Source organism: Grampus griseus (genome assembly GCF_964374135.1).
Source record: "Grampus griseus genome assembly, chromosome: 6".
In the NCBI taxonomy this organism is placed as follows: Eukaryota; Metazoa; Chordata; class Mammalia; order Artiodactyla; family Delphinidae; genus Grampus; species Grampus griseus.
In genome coordinates, this window is record NC_139000.1 from 50,173,991 (window position 1) to 50,188,362 (window position 14,372).

The 14,372-nt window shown below is 42.9% G+C and overlaps 1 protein-coding gene across 2 annotated transcripts in view; it reads right to left on the bottom strand.

The window, feature by feature from the left end:
* Window positions 1-14,372, bottom strand: part of PIP5K1B (phosphatidylinositol-4-phosphate 5-kinase type 1 beta) — a 323,269-nt gene that overhangs the window by 156,938 nt on the left and 151,959 nt on the right. For both annotated transcript variants that reach the window (XM_082656617.1, XM_082656616.1), the window contains exon 4: window positions 3,427-3,557. In XM_082656617.1, the coding sequence (XP_082512743.1) occupies window positions 3,427-3,557 (131 nt within the window). The remainder of the gene's footprint in view (window positions 1-3,426; window positions 3,558-14,372) is intronic.

Sequence of the window (14,372 nt, forward strand, 5' to 3'; positions counted from 1 at the left end):
TCTCCATCTACAAAATGAAATAATCTGTAGTGCAAATAGATAATATCTGAAAATAACTTTGAGCCACTTTAAAATAAAGAAATAAAAAAATAACACAATGCACTTTGTTGCTAAGGGAAACAGAACCAGCAGCTTCCTAGCAGTGGTAAATTAAAACATCTCAAGGTACCCTAAACAATTAGTTCTATGACCCAGATAAATGCATTGAATTTTAGAGCCACCAGAGACTTCAGAATGTTTCAGTTGCTTCAACAAGGGCCAGTCCTGCCCACCTTTCTCTACTCATCCACAGGCATATGGGTAGGTAAGGAAGGAGCATTATTTGGCCCCTTTACTGAGTTATAAATGACATACAATAGGGTATAAAGTTTATTAATCTTCACATATGCATATACCAGTGAAACCACCACCATGATCAAGATACTGAATTTATCCATCACTTTGGGGGGCATTTTGATTGCTACAGTTACTGGCAACTGGCAACTGGGGTTGACAAATGTGCAGTCTTGCACAAAGAATTAACTCATCCAAAAAAAGCCAATAGCACCTCCATTGAGAAATACTGGGCCCAATCCCTTTGCTAAACCAATGAAGAAACTGATCCCAGATGAGGAAACTGAGACAAGACCCCATGTAAGTTTCTTCTGCTTCATATAAATGCATCTGGAGCACATATGTTCTTTAAACAAACAATACAGTATCTGCTGAAAGAAATTCTTGCCTGAATCAAACATTTAATGTCATATTGACATTTAAAAGCTATATATGCTTTAAATGATGTATTTTAAATGTGACGATGGACTCCTCTAAATAGGGTCAGTTAGGTGCCCCTCACCAGTGACATGTGTGCCATTCAGCGGCTGCTGCTGCTATCCTGGAATATAGAGTTAAGGTCAAAGATACAGAAGCCAGCCAGGTCCAACTCTGGTTTCTTACTCCTGAATAAAAAGTGAAAAAAACTCTCATTCTTGTCTTAATCATAACGATGCAGTATGCTTATGAAAAATTGTCAGTGAACAAAAGGAATCAAGGCACTCAAAGGGCCTAAAAGAGCCTATGAAGACCTCAGTTATGTGCTCCTTGTTGTACGTATCTCATACATGTCATTCAGTTGCTAAACAGATGTAATTTTGATATTTAAGATATTAATTAAAAAATCATTTAGGGGGCTTCCCTGGTGGTGCAGTGGTTGAGAGTCTGCCTGCCAATGCAGGTGACGTGGGTTCGTGCCCCGGCCCAGGAAGATCCCACAGGCCGTGGAGCGGCTGGGCCCGTGAGCCATGGCCGCTGAGCCTGCACGTCCGGAGCCTGTGCTCCGCAACGGGAGAGGCCACAACAGTGAGAGGCCCGCGTACCGCAAAAAAAAAAAAAAAAAAGAAAAGAAAAAATCATTTAGGGTTTTATGAGCTCCAAGAACAAAACTTGGTATCAACTAGAACAACTGTCACCCTAAAACGGGAAGCAATGTGCTAGCTCGGTGGTTCTCAAACTTTTATGTGCTTAGAATCACCTGGAGCAACTGTTAAAACAGATTCCTGGGTCCCAGACCCAGAGTATCTGACTTTGTTGATCTGGGGGGAGCCCAAGAATCTGCATTTCTAACAAGTTCCAGATGATGCTGATGCTGCCGGCCTGGGGACCGTATGCTTGGGCCATGCCTTCCTGCGGTTCCCATCAATGGCTGGCTCTGTTGATTGGACACTATGAGAAGAAAAGATCAGCCAAGATGCAGCACCCTGCCCTTCTGTGTACACCCATCTTGAGCTGTAACTGCTCCGGCATCCTGAACTCACTGCCAGCCAGCCTCTTACAAAAGGCCTCTGCTCCTCTTGTTCTTTGCAGTGGAAGAAAAAAATAAGGTTGGAATATTTGGGTAGAGGCCCTAGAAGACCATGAGAATTAGAATATTCTGGAAACACATTTATAGGACTTTGAGCCTGATTCACAGGAATTTGAGCCTAACAGAACATACCAAAAGATTAAGATAAACTCATAACCTCCTGACTTTAAAGAGAAAAAATAGTTAATACATACTGTTTTGGAATGATAGGTTGTTAAAAACAAACACAACGGACATTTTCCAGCTATAGAAAGAAGAGCAGTGTCATGAGCAGACAGGATTATATCTTAGGCCTTGGGGTTGTCCATTTTCTGCATGGAAACTAGTTCTTGTGGCTGCTAGGGAAACCTAGAGAAGCAAACTTTAAAACTTGCATAGACCAACTTTGTTCTTCAGCCCAGAGCATTTAAAGCAAAATGAAGCTGTCTGGGTTCATAGCTGACTTTCTTTTATCCATGGGCTCTGTTGTGGCTACATGGACACCCTCACCTAAAGGTTTTATTTCTAGGCAGTTGACACTTGGACATAGAAATAAATGTAAGTACCATCTCCCTGAAGGTTTTTTAAAGAAATAAGACAATGAGAACACTGAGAGGAAAAGTGTCAGTCCAACCATTCTCACTCAAGCCAAATAATAATTGATAATAAAATTGGCTTATTTTGGAGAGAAACAGTTATTTTAAAATAAATGACAAGTCAATCCTCATAGCCCCAAAGAAAATATAATTGGCCCCAAGCCCCCAAATCAAATATCTTTATTTTTATTTTTTTGAAAAGTTCTGTCTGTAGTAGCTACATTTCCAATTTAATCATGAGTAGTTCTCTTCCTATGTTAAGCTAGTATTAGACTTATAAATTATTTATTTATTTATTTTGGTAAAGCATGTATAACATAAAGCTTACCATCTTAACCATTTTAAAATGCATAGTTGAGTGGCATTATGTCCATTCGTATTGTTGTGCAACCATCCCTACCATCCATCTCAGACTTATTAGTTTGACTTCCCCCCGCCCAGTATAATAAAATGAGACGTGATATGTATGGGTAACTTGGGTGTTTTTGCAAATATGGCATCAAAATAGGGGGATCCTCATAAGCTTTCTGGAGGCAAGTTAAAAGAGGAGATACATGAGTGTACTCAGACAGGAGGCCCAAACGCGCATCCCCCAACTCATCTTTTAAATTAGGGCTAGCAAAAACTCGGCACCAGCTGCTGCGTCTTGGGTGCCCTCTTTTTCTAAACCTATGCAGACATTACTCTGTGATTACTGTACTCTTTCCCACTGAATCTCAGAGTCTTTCTCCATAGGGTCTTCTAAGCATTATCACAACCAATCAATTACAACTGGCCCAAAGGATGAACCCTATTTACCACCACCACATACAAACGCAAGACACCTGACGCAACTGAAAGTACTAATTTGGATTGCTTTTGGGCAAGCCAAAGGTCTAACATGAACATCAGTACACGATGTACACAGGCATGGATAATAAAGTCTTGTACTGGTAGAAAAGTCTTCAATATGGAGATGTCACAACGAAGCTTCCTTAGCATGGAAATCATCACAAGTAACAACGTTCTTACCTGGGTAGGAACACACTTTCCACCACATAGAAGTCTTGCATGAGAACATCTCGATCTGGCTTGGAGGTGAGATTACCCACTGTGTATCCTATTCCCAGCTGAATAGCACCTTTGATGGCAGATGATGCAGTCTGCAGGGACAACAAGGATTTCGGCGTTAGCCTCAGTAGTTGGGGCCTTGCTCAATGTCACAAGCAGCAAAAACAGGAGAGTGAGGTTAGATTTACTTTCTTGTTCCTAAGCAAAGAGGAAGCTAGGTTTGGAAAGATGACAGGCTGCTTCTTTTAAGGGAGAGCACTTTCCAAACATCAAGGACACTCCTTGCCATGAAATTATTTCGGTGGTAATCTTTCCAATAAGTGTTCCTAAGGTCAAATTACAGTCCAAAATCTCCATCTTTCTTTTATTAAGAACTTAGAAACTTGGTAGAACACTTGCAATATACAGAATTATAATTTCTACCAAAGGATAATTGATACCATTGCATTTTTTAAAAAATCAGAAGTTCTGTAACATACCTATGGATGAGGAAGAGTGTTTGTCTTCATAAGAAATAAGAGAGCAAAAAATAATTTGAGCCTTTGGAATATATAAAAAATTTTTTAAACATCTTTATTGGAGTATAATTGCTTTACAATGGTGTGTTAGTTTCTGCTTTATAACAAAGTGAATCAGTTATACATATACATATGTTCCCATATCTCTTCCCTCTTGCGTCTCCCTCCCTCCCACCCTCCCTATCCCACCCCTCTAGGTGGTCACAAAGCACCGAGCTGATCTCCCTCTGCTATGTGGCTGCTTCCCACTAGCTATCTGTTTTACGTTTGGTAGTGTATATATGTCCATGCCACTCTCTCACTTCGTCCCAGCTTACCCTTCCCCCTCCCCATATCCTCAAGTCCATTCTCTACATCTGTGTCTTTATTCCCGTCCTGCCCCTAGGTTCTTCATGACCTTTATTTTTAAAAATTTTTTTTAGATTCCATATATACGTGCTAGCATACGGTATTTGTTTTTCTCTTTCTGACTTACTTCACTCTGTAGGACACACTCTAGGTCCATCCACCTCACTACAAATAACTCAATTTTGTTCCTTTTTATGGCTGAGTAATATTCCATTGTATATATGTGCCACATCTTCTTTATCCATTCATCTGTCCAAGGACACTTAGGGTGCTTCCATGCCCTGGCTATTGTAAATAGAGCTGCAGTGAACATGACCCTTTTTGAATTGTGGTTTTCTCAGGGTATATGCCCAGTGGTGGGATTGCTGGGTCGTATGGTAGTTCTAGTTTTAGTTTTTTAAGGAACCTCCATACTGTTCTCCATAGCAGCTGTATCAATTTACATTCCCACCAACAGTGCAAGAGGGTTCCCTTTTCTCCACACCCTCTCCAGCATTGTTTCTAGATTTTTTCATGATGGCCATTCTGACTGGTGTGAGGTGATATAGAAGACCTAAATAGACATTTCTCCAAAGAAGATATACAGATTGCCAACAAACACACGAAAGAATGCTCAACATCACTAACCATTAGAGAAATGCAAATGGAATATATAAAGTTTGATTTGAAAACTGCTTACTCGTTTTGCCATGGGTCCATAATCAAAATTTCCTTCACTGATCTATGATAAAACACATAGCATTGGAACACCAATATTTCCAATTTACTACTTTTCTAATATTAATCCATAATTAAATTGACAATGTTATCTTGGAGGAATAACATACGTGTGTGTGTGTGTGTGTGTGTACATAAATGTGAATGTGTACATAAATACTTTTAACCAACATAATAGGAGAAATAGCAGAATAACTCAATTTAGGAAAATCAGAATGCATTCCTCTTAAGGGTGAAAGTGTAGCATATTTTTATGCCTTGCAGTGTTTAATGTAGTACCATGTACACAGCAGGAGCTAAATAAATACTTAAATCAGTGGTTCTCAACCAGGGACATCTGACATTGTCTGGAGACATTTTTTGGTTGTCATAACTGATGGTGGTGGTGTTACTACTGGCATCTAGTGGGTAGAGGCCAGGGACACTGCTAAACATCCTGCAGTGCACAAGACAGCTCATAACGAAGAATTATCGAGCCCCAAATATCATTAGTGCTGAGGTTGAGAAACCATGTCTTAAATGAATGTAATAAAGATCATGTTTTATTAAAAAAATATTCCTTTTGAGTTATCATTTTCACTTAGCAAATCCAAGACCCATCTCCACTTTCCCACATGTTTTTTTTTTTTTACTTCTTGCTTTTAACATCAAAAAACATATCTCCTAACATTTCTGAAAAACAAAACAAAACAAAAAAACATATCTCCTTGAAAAAATGTATCCTCTTGATTTCTATGATAGAACATGGTCCTGGGCCCACTTCCACCTCTTCTGATAGTCTCTCGTGTCTTCACTAACTTCTCATATTTTTTATTTATTTATTTGTATTTTTTTTGCAGTACACGGGCCTCTCACTGCTGTGGTCTCTCCCATTGCAGAGCACAGGCTCCGGACACGCAGGCTCAGCAGCCATGGCTCACGGGCCCAGCCGCTCCGCGGCACGTGGGATCCTCCCGGACCGGGGCACGAACCCGGGTCCCCTGCATTGGCAGGCGGACTCTCAACCACTGTACCACCAGGGAAGCCCCTCATATTTTATTTGTTATAATTGCAGTGCCCCTAAAAGTTTGATCCTTAGATTTCCTTAATTATGCAGACAATCAATCCATTCCTAATGGCTTCAAATACTGGAACTAACAGCTCTATGCATATGACTCTCAGACGTTTTAAACCTACTTGGATGCGACTCTATCATCACAAACACAGTATATACGGCACCAAACTAAATTTTATCTTACAACCAATCCACCCCCACCCCGCCCCGCCGAGACTGGTTTCCTCTCCCAAGGTTCAGTAATCCTGTCAACCAAGGTTGAACCCCAAACAAACCACATCTTGCACAGGGCGAGGTCCCCAGTAAATACTTGCTAACTCCCCTTGAAATGGCCACGATCATTCATATCGCTCAGGCACCTCCACTCTACAAGCAGTAACAATCACTTTCCCATGGAGTCATCATTGAATCGCTCTGCTTACTTCACTGCAAATATTACACCACCCTTAGGGTGAGGAAAACTACCTATCCCTGTCCCTGCAGGAGGTAAGAGAAACATCTTGGTGTTTTTCTTTTTTACTTATGATCCCAGAGCAAGATGGCAAAAGACCGAGAGTCAAGCCCAAATAGTGAAACCAGTGCTTAAAAAACAAAAAGTTGCTATTTTAATACTCCCGCTCTGAGCTCAGCAATGCCAATTGGCATCAGTGACCTTTTGTACCGATAGCTCTGACTTCTGAAGGCTGAAATGAATTTTTCTCATTTTAACCTCACATAAAAATTCAAGAGATTTCTCTTCTATCCATCACTCAGGGCAGTATGGCACAAGACATGACATCAGCATTTTCCAGAGGATCCAACATCCCGAAACGTTCTGTTCCAGACCTATCAACAGACTCACATGCTCTCAAACTGCTTTTCCTTCCCCGCACCCCACCCTGACTCTGCTTCCAGAACTACCTGGATTTCTGCTGAATTCAGTCACTTAGGGCTTCTTGGACTGGAACATCTGTCAAACATGGAGTACCCAATTCTTTGTCAACCACCCACCACGTCCCCCCTCCCACACCCCCAGGAACAGAGGGTGGTCAAAGGTGCAGGAGGATATATCTGGTATTTTCAAACCTTAGCAAGTCGGGGATTCACTGGGACACTTGTTAAAACAGACTGAAAGCACAACTACAGAGACAGTGTAAAGATCAGTGGTTGCCAGGGGCTGGGGGAGGGGAGGTGGAGCACAGAGGATTTTCAGGGCAGGGAAAATACTCTGTAGGATACCTTTATGATGGATGCACATAATTATGCATTTGTCTAAACCCACAGAATGTACACCGCCAAGAGTGAACCCTAATGTAAACTATGGACTTTGGGTGATTATGATGTGTCCACGTGGGTTCATCGGTTGTAACAGTGCACCCCTCTGGCGGGGGATGCTGATAATGGGAAGGCTGTGCATGTGTGGGTACAGGGGGTGTATGGGAAACCTCTGTACCTTCCTCTCAATTTTGCTGTTAACCTACAACTACTCTAAGAAGCAAGTCTTAAAAAAAAGTCATCAGGCACTGAAAAAAAGAAAGGCGACTTACGGGTTGCATCTCCAGAACTTCTGATTCTGAAGGTCTGCGGTGAGGCTCAAGCATGTGCTCTTGCTCTAAGGAGCATTAAAAAAATCTCTGTCCCGTGGTATAGGATTAAATTTTGAATCCCCGAAGGAATAAGATTTTGGAAAGGACCCCGCTGACATCTGTTTAGTTAAACCAAAAACCAGACTTGTAATACTATTCCTTTCCTTTCAGGCTCCTTAAAATGCAAGTGCTTTGAAGAGAGATATAAAAGAAATCATAATAAAGTTAATCTTTTTTGATCAACTATTTGTGCCAGGCACTTAATATATAGATAACAACAATTATAATCACAACCTACCATAATCCTAGCACACACTTATAGAATGATTACAAAAAGGCAGGCACTACTCTAAGTGCTTTTGGTTACATTAACTCTTGTATCTTCGCAACGACCCTGTGAGGTAGGTACTATTATTATCTCCATCTTACTGACTCAGGAAGGTTTAGTAACTTACACTAGGTCACACAGCTAGTGAAGAGGTGGAGCTGGGACTCATACCTGGGGAGTATGGCTCCTGAGTCCAAGTTATAAAGTACATGTTAGAATCTCTGACCTCATTTAAGCCTTCCAAGGACACTGAAGGGTAGCGACAATCACACCCATTCTACCTGTGGGGATCTAAGGCTCAGCAAAGTTAACTGACTTGCCCCACTCACACTGTTAGCGCGTGGTAGTCTGGCTGCAAAACCTGCGCTGCTTCAGTGTTTCTTTTTTTTTTTTTTTCAAAATGAGCCTGGAATCAGAGTTGGAAGCTCTGTCTTAAGTCTGGCTGTTTGACCTCAGCAAAGGAAGCAGCTCTGTGGGAGCCATTCCTCTTGATGAAAATAGGGATAAAATATTTTATTTGCTTCTAATTACACCCAACCATGGGTAAGCGTAAGAAAAACCTGTAAACCACTTGGTAAACCCGTATGAACTCCATTGTTAAGGTCACTACTGATAACTTTGGGAGGAAGAAACAAAAGGAGATATTCTGCTGCCATGGGAGGATCGTCACCTCAAGGTTTCCTCCTCCCCATCTTTGTGTAAAATTAAATGCTTTAGCATTGACGTGTTTGGGTATAATTAAAAAGCATCTTGTCTATTTCATGGAAACGTCCGCTTGTATTCACTGTGGCATGTGGTCTTTAGAGCCACCAGCAGTAAAGGCCCCATTACCTGACATTTTCCCATTGGACATTAGGCACAGTGGCCGGGATGGAAGAAACCATAGTATTTTCTGACACAATCACTCTCGAGCAAGATGTGCTTTAAAATTACGAGAACACTTTGAAATGCTAGCTGGAGAGTCTCTGATTAGCAGACTAGTAAATCATGATGACAAAGAACCTGCTGTGTGTAGTGCCGGTGTCTGCTCCTCTAGAACCAGCAGCTCTTTCCCTGAACACTCTGAGAGAAAACTCTCCTCCTTCCTCGGGGATGCCACCAACAGAGCAGTGCGTCTGTAATGAGCTGGCAGCTTCGCACACACACACTCAGTGCCTCCAATTTTCTCTGTGTGGCTTTGCATATGCTCTAAATATGCTGAGACGTGACCATTTCTCCTTTGACCTCTGTGAAAACATATAGGTTTAGATTTCAGAACACAGCCAGAGTCTATTTTTAATTCGGGGTTTTTTCTCAAGGGCTAAGCGGAGGCATCACATTGTGTGGATACTAGGAACACCTCTAAAGCCTCTGATACTTGGAGAAAGAACCAGACCACACCACAAAGGCAAACCACACACACTTAATTTCATAGTTCCTCTTTACTAACCCAAATTTGTCCAGCAATGATGGCAATACTAAGAAGAAAATTAAGGTCAGCTTGCATTTGGATAATATGTTACGGTTTTCACAATATTACCTTTTAATGATTGCATTTGATTGTCACAGTTGTTATGCGGGTAGGTGGGGTTTTAATGCCCATTTTATAAAGAAACTGTGGCTGTGGACGATGAACTTGACCTAAGTCCCCTGGCTAGTATGTGGTAGAGCCAGGAGTGATATTCTGGTCTAGAAGGTACCAGTTCAGTGCTCTACCAGTGTGCACTGCTTTACCTGCCTGAATTTTCTCTGCAGGAGATGGATGTGACTGAAGCCGAGACGTACTTGAACCGTGAGATAATAATGATGATACTATCAATGAGACTAAGTGTCTATGTAAGCCCACTATTAGGGGAGCAATGATCCCGACAACAGTAAGATTTTAATGCTCCTACATTGGTTACAGGAAACTGCTTTCTACAGCACATTGTCTATGAAATTAGATCACTTAATATGCAATCTGATATCACCGGCTTTAAAAGGAAGTATGAAAACATTTCAAGTCAACAGCATTTTCCTCCCTAAGGTGATCTGATAACCTAATTACAGGATTATAGCCAATATATACATTACCAGGGTGATATTTTAAAAAGCACAGATCTAATCTTGTCACCATCCTGCTCGAAGCCTTCTAATGGGTCTGTAGTATCCTCACCACAGGATTAACTCCAAGTACCTTAGCTTGACACGGAAACCATCTATGATATTAGACCCTCCGTACCTCCCACTGACTCCTGCATGCCAACATAACAAAAGATCCTAAACACACACACACACTACCCTTTGAGCAAGGGGACCTTACAGGTCCATGAACCCCTAACAACTATGTGTGAAATTTTCTGCTATGTGCATTTTTTTTCCAAGGAGGGGGTCTAATGCTTTCTCTTTATCTCAGAACATCCATTTTCTCAAAACCACAGATGTAGAGAGGCTAATTCTAAGTCAGAGATGTTTACTGAGAAGCACCTTAAACAAGGTCATTAAAACAAATGGTTCAGTAACACCTCTTAAGAGTAAGAGGAGACAATCCTTGTTCAGCCAGGGAGACCCCAGCCACACTTTCCCATCTGACAGCTCAAGTCCAGTTCTAGGTTCTCCCTCCCGTCTCTGAACCTGAACTCGGCAAAGAGGGCAGAGATTTCTTGCTCATCTCAATGAGAGAATTAAGGAAAAAGAAAGGGATAGCTTGCACAAAACTGGCTGTAGGACTATGGACATGGGATACTTTGTGAGCAGGCAAGCCTGAAGCTTTCTGAAAGGAGGCGGGACTGCCTCTCACCTGCAGGTTCCCCAACCCATTTCTCCAGTCCCTCCTTGCTGTGTTGGTTTTCTACTGCTGCTGTAACAAATGACCACAAACTTTGTGTCTTCAAACAACACAAACGTATTACCTTACAGTTCTGGAGGTCAGAGGTCCTAAAATCAAAGTGTTGGAAGGGCTGCATGCTATAGGCTGTAGATGAGAATCCAGTTCCTTGCCCCTTCAAGCTTCTAGAGGTAAATCATATTCCTTGCCTCGTGGCCCCGTCCTCCATTTGCAAAGCCAGTAGCATCTTCAAATCTTTCTTAATGTCTCTCTTTGTCTCCCCTCTGTTTTTGTCATCACACCTCCTCTGATTCTGACTCTCTAGCCTCCCTCTTACAAGTACCTCTGTAAGTACACTGGGCCCATCTGGATAATCCAAGATCACTTCCCCATCGCAAGATCTTCAACTTAATCACCTCCGCAAAGTCCCTTTTGCCATGTAAAGTAACATATTCACAGGCTCTAGAGATTAGGGTGTGGCCATCTTTGGGGTCCCCATGATTCTGCACACCACACTCTATTTCAGGGTTGACTCCAGCATTTCTTCCAGGGTTGCACAGGCAAAGAGAAGACTTCCCCTCAAAACTCCATTCAGTCACAGGCTGTTCATTCGTTTAACAAAAATCTGAGAATTTTCTGTGAGCTAGGCACTGTGCTAGATGTTGGGGAAAGCATAAACCAAAAAAAGACACTGTTGTTGCTCTCATGAGAGTTTCTAGTCTAGTGGGTGAAAGAGATATTAAAGATACACATTCATGGAGGAGCTTCAAGATGCCGGAGGAGTAAGACGTGGAGATCACCTTCCTCCCCACAAATACATCAGAAATACACCTACATGTGGAACAACTGCTACAGAACACCTACTGAATGCTGGCAGAAGACCTCAGACCTCCCCAAAGGCAAGAAACTCCCCACGTACCTGGGTAGGGCAAAAGAAAAAAGAAAAAACAGAGACAAAAGAATAGGGACGGGACCTGCACCAGTGGGAGGGAGCTGTGAAGGAGGAAAGGTTCCCACACACTAGGAAGGTCCTTCGCGGGCGGAGACTGCGGGTGGCGGAGGGGGGAAGCTTCGGAGCCACGGAGGAGAGCACAGCAACAGGGGTGCGGAGGGCAAAGCGAAGAGATTCCCGCGCAGAGGATCAGGGCCGACCGGCACTCACCAGCTCAAGAGGCTTGTCTGCTCACCCGCTGGGGCGGGCGGGGCTGGGAGCTGAGGCTCGGGCTTCGGTTGGATCACAGGGAGAGGGCTGGGGTTGGCGGCGTGAACACAGCCTGCAGGGGGTTAGTGCGCCGCGGCTAGCCTGGAGGGAGTCCGGGGAAAAGTCTGGACCTGCCGAAGAGGCAAGAGACTTTTTCTTTCCTCTTTGTTTCCCAGTGCGCGAGGAGAGGGGATTAAGAGCACTGCTTAAAGGAGCTCCAGAGACGGGTGCGAGCCGCGCTAAAAGCGCGGACCCCAGAGACGGGCATGAGATGCTAAGGCTGCTGCTCCCGCCACCAAGAAGCATGTGTGCCAGCACAGGCCACTCTCCACACCTCCCTTCCGGGGAGTCTCTGCAGCCCGCCACTGCCAGGGTCCCGGGATCCAGGGACAACTTCCCCGGGAAGACGCACAGCGAGCCTCAGGCTGGTGCAACGTCACACCGGCCTCTGCCACGGCAGGCTCGATCCGCATCTGTGCCCCTCCCTCCACCCGGCCTGAGTGAGCCAGAATCCGAGAATCAGGGGTTCCTTTAACCCCGTCCTGTCCGAGCGGAGAACAGACGCCCTCCAGCGACCTACACGCAGAGGCGGGGCCAAATCCAAAGCTGAGCCCCGGGAGCTGTGCGAACAAAGAAGAGAAAGGGAAATCTCTCCAGGCAGCCTCAGGAGCAGCGGATTAAAGCTCCACAATCAACCTGATGTACCCTGCATCTGTGGAATACCTGAACAGACAACGAATCATCCCAAATTGAGGAGGTGGACTTTGGGAGCAACGATATATATATATATATACTCCCTTTTTCTTTTTGTGAGTGTGTATGCTTCTGTGTGTGATTTTGTCTCTATAGCTTTGCTTTTACCATTTGTCCTAGGGTTCTGTCTGGCTTTTTTTGTTTGTTTGTTTTAGTATAGTTTTTATCGCCTGTTATCATTGGTGGATTTGTTTTTTGGTTTGGTTGCTCTCTTCTTTTTTTTTCTTTATTACTTAAATAATTTTTTTCATAATAATTTTTTATTTTAATAACATTATTTTATCTTCTTTCTTTCTCTTTCTTTCTTTCTCTTTCTCTCTTTCTTTCCTTTTCTCCCTTTTATTCTGAGCCGTGTGGATGACAGACTCTTGGTGCTCCAGCCAGGCGTCAGGGCTGTGCCTCTGAGGTAGGAGAACCAAGTTGAGGACATTGGTCCACCAGAGACCTCCAAGCTCCACGTAATATCAAACGGCGAAAATCTCCCAGAGATCTCCATCTCAACGCCAAGACCCAGCTCCAATCAATGACCAGCAAGCTACAGTGCTGGACACCCTATGCCAAACAACTAGCAACACAGGAACACAACCCCACCCATTAGCAGACAGGCTGCCTAAAATCATATGGCCACAGACATCCCAAAACACACCACCAGACATGGACCTGCGCACTAGAAAGACAAGATGCAGCCTCATCTACCATACACAAGCACTAGTCCCCTCCACCAGGAAGCCTACACAACCCACTGAACCAACATTAGCCACTAGAGGCAGACACCAGAAACAACGGGAACTACGAACATGCAGCTTGCGAAAAGGAGACCCCAGACACGGTAAGTTAAGCAAAATGAGAAGACAGAAACACACAGCAGAGGAAGAAGCAAGGTAAAAACCCACCAGACCTAAAAAATGAAGAGGAAATAGGCAGTCTACCTGAAAAAGAATTCTGAATAATGATAGTAAAGATGATCCAAAGTCTTGGAAATAGAATGGACAAAATGCAAGAAAAGTTTAACAAAGACCAAGAAGAACTAAAGAGCAAACAAACAGTGATGAAAAACACACTAAATGAAATTTAAAATTCTCTAGAAGGGATCAATAGCAGAATAACTGAGGCAGAAGAACAGATAAGTGACCTGGAAGATAAAATAGTGGAAATAACTACTACAGAGCAGAATAAAGAAAAAAGAATGAAAAGAATTGAGGACAGTCTCAGAGACATCTGGGACAACACTAAATGCACCAACATTTGAGTTATAGGGGTCCCAGAAGAAGAAGAGAAAAGGAAAGGGACTGAGAAAATATATGAAGAGATTATAGTTGAAAACTTCCCTAATATGGGAAAGGAAATAGTTAATCAAGTCCAGGAAGCACAGAGAGTTCCATATAGGATAAATCCAAGGAGAAACACACTAAGACCCATATTAATCAAACTATCAAACATTAAATACACAGAACAAATATTAAAAGCAGCAAGGGAAAAACAACAAATAACACACAAGGGAATCCCCATAAGGTTAACAGCTGATCTTTCAGCAGAAACTCTGCAAGCCAGAAGGGAGTGGCAGGACATATTTAAAGCGATGAAGGGGAAAAACCTACAACCAAGATTACTCGACCTAGCAAAGATCTCATTCAGATT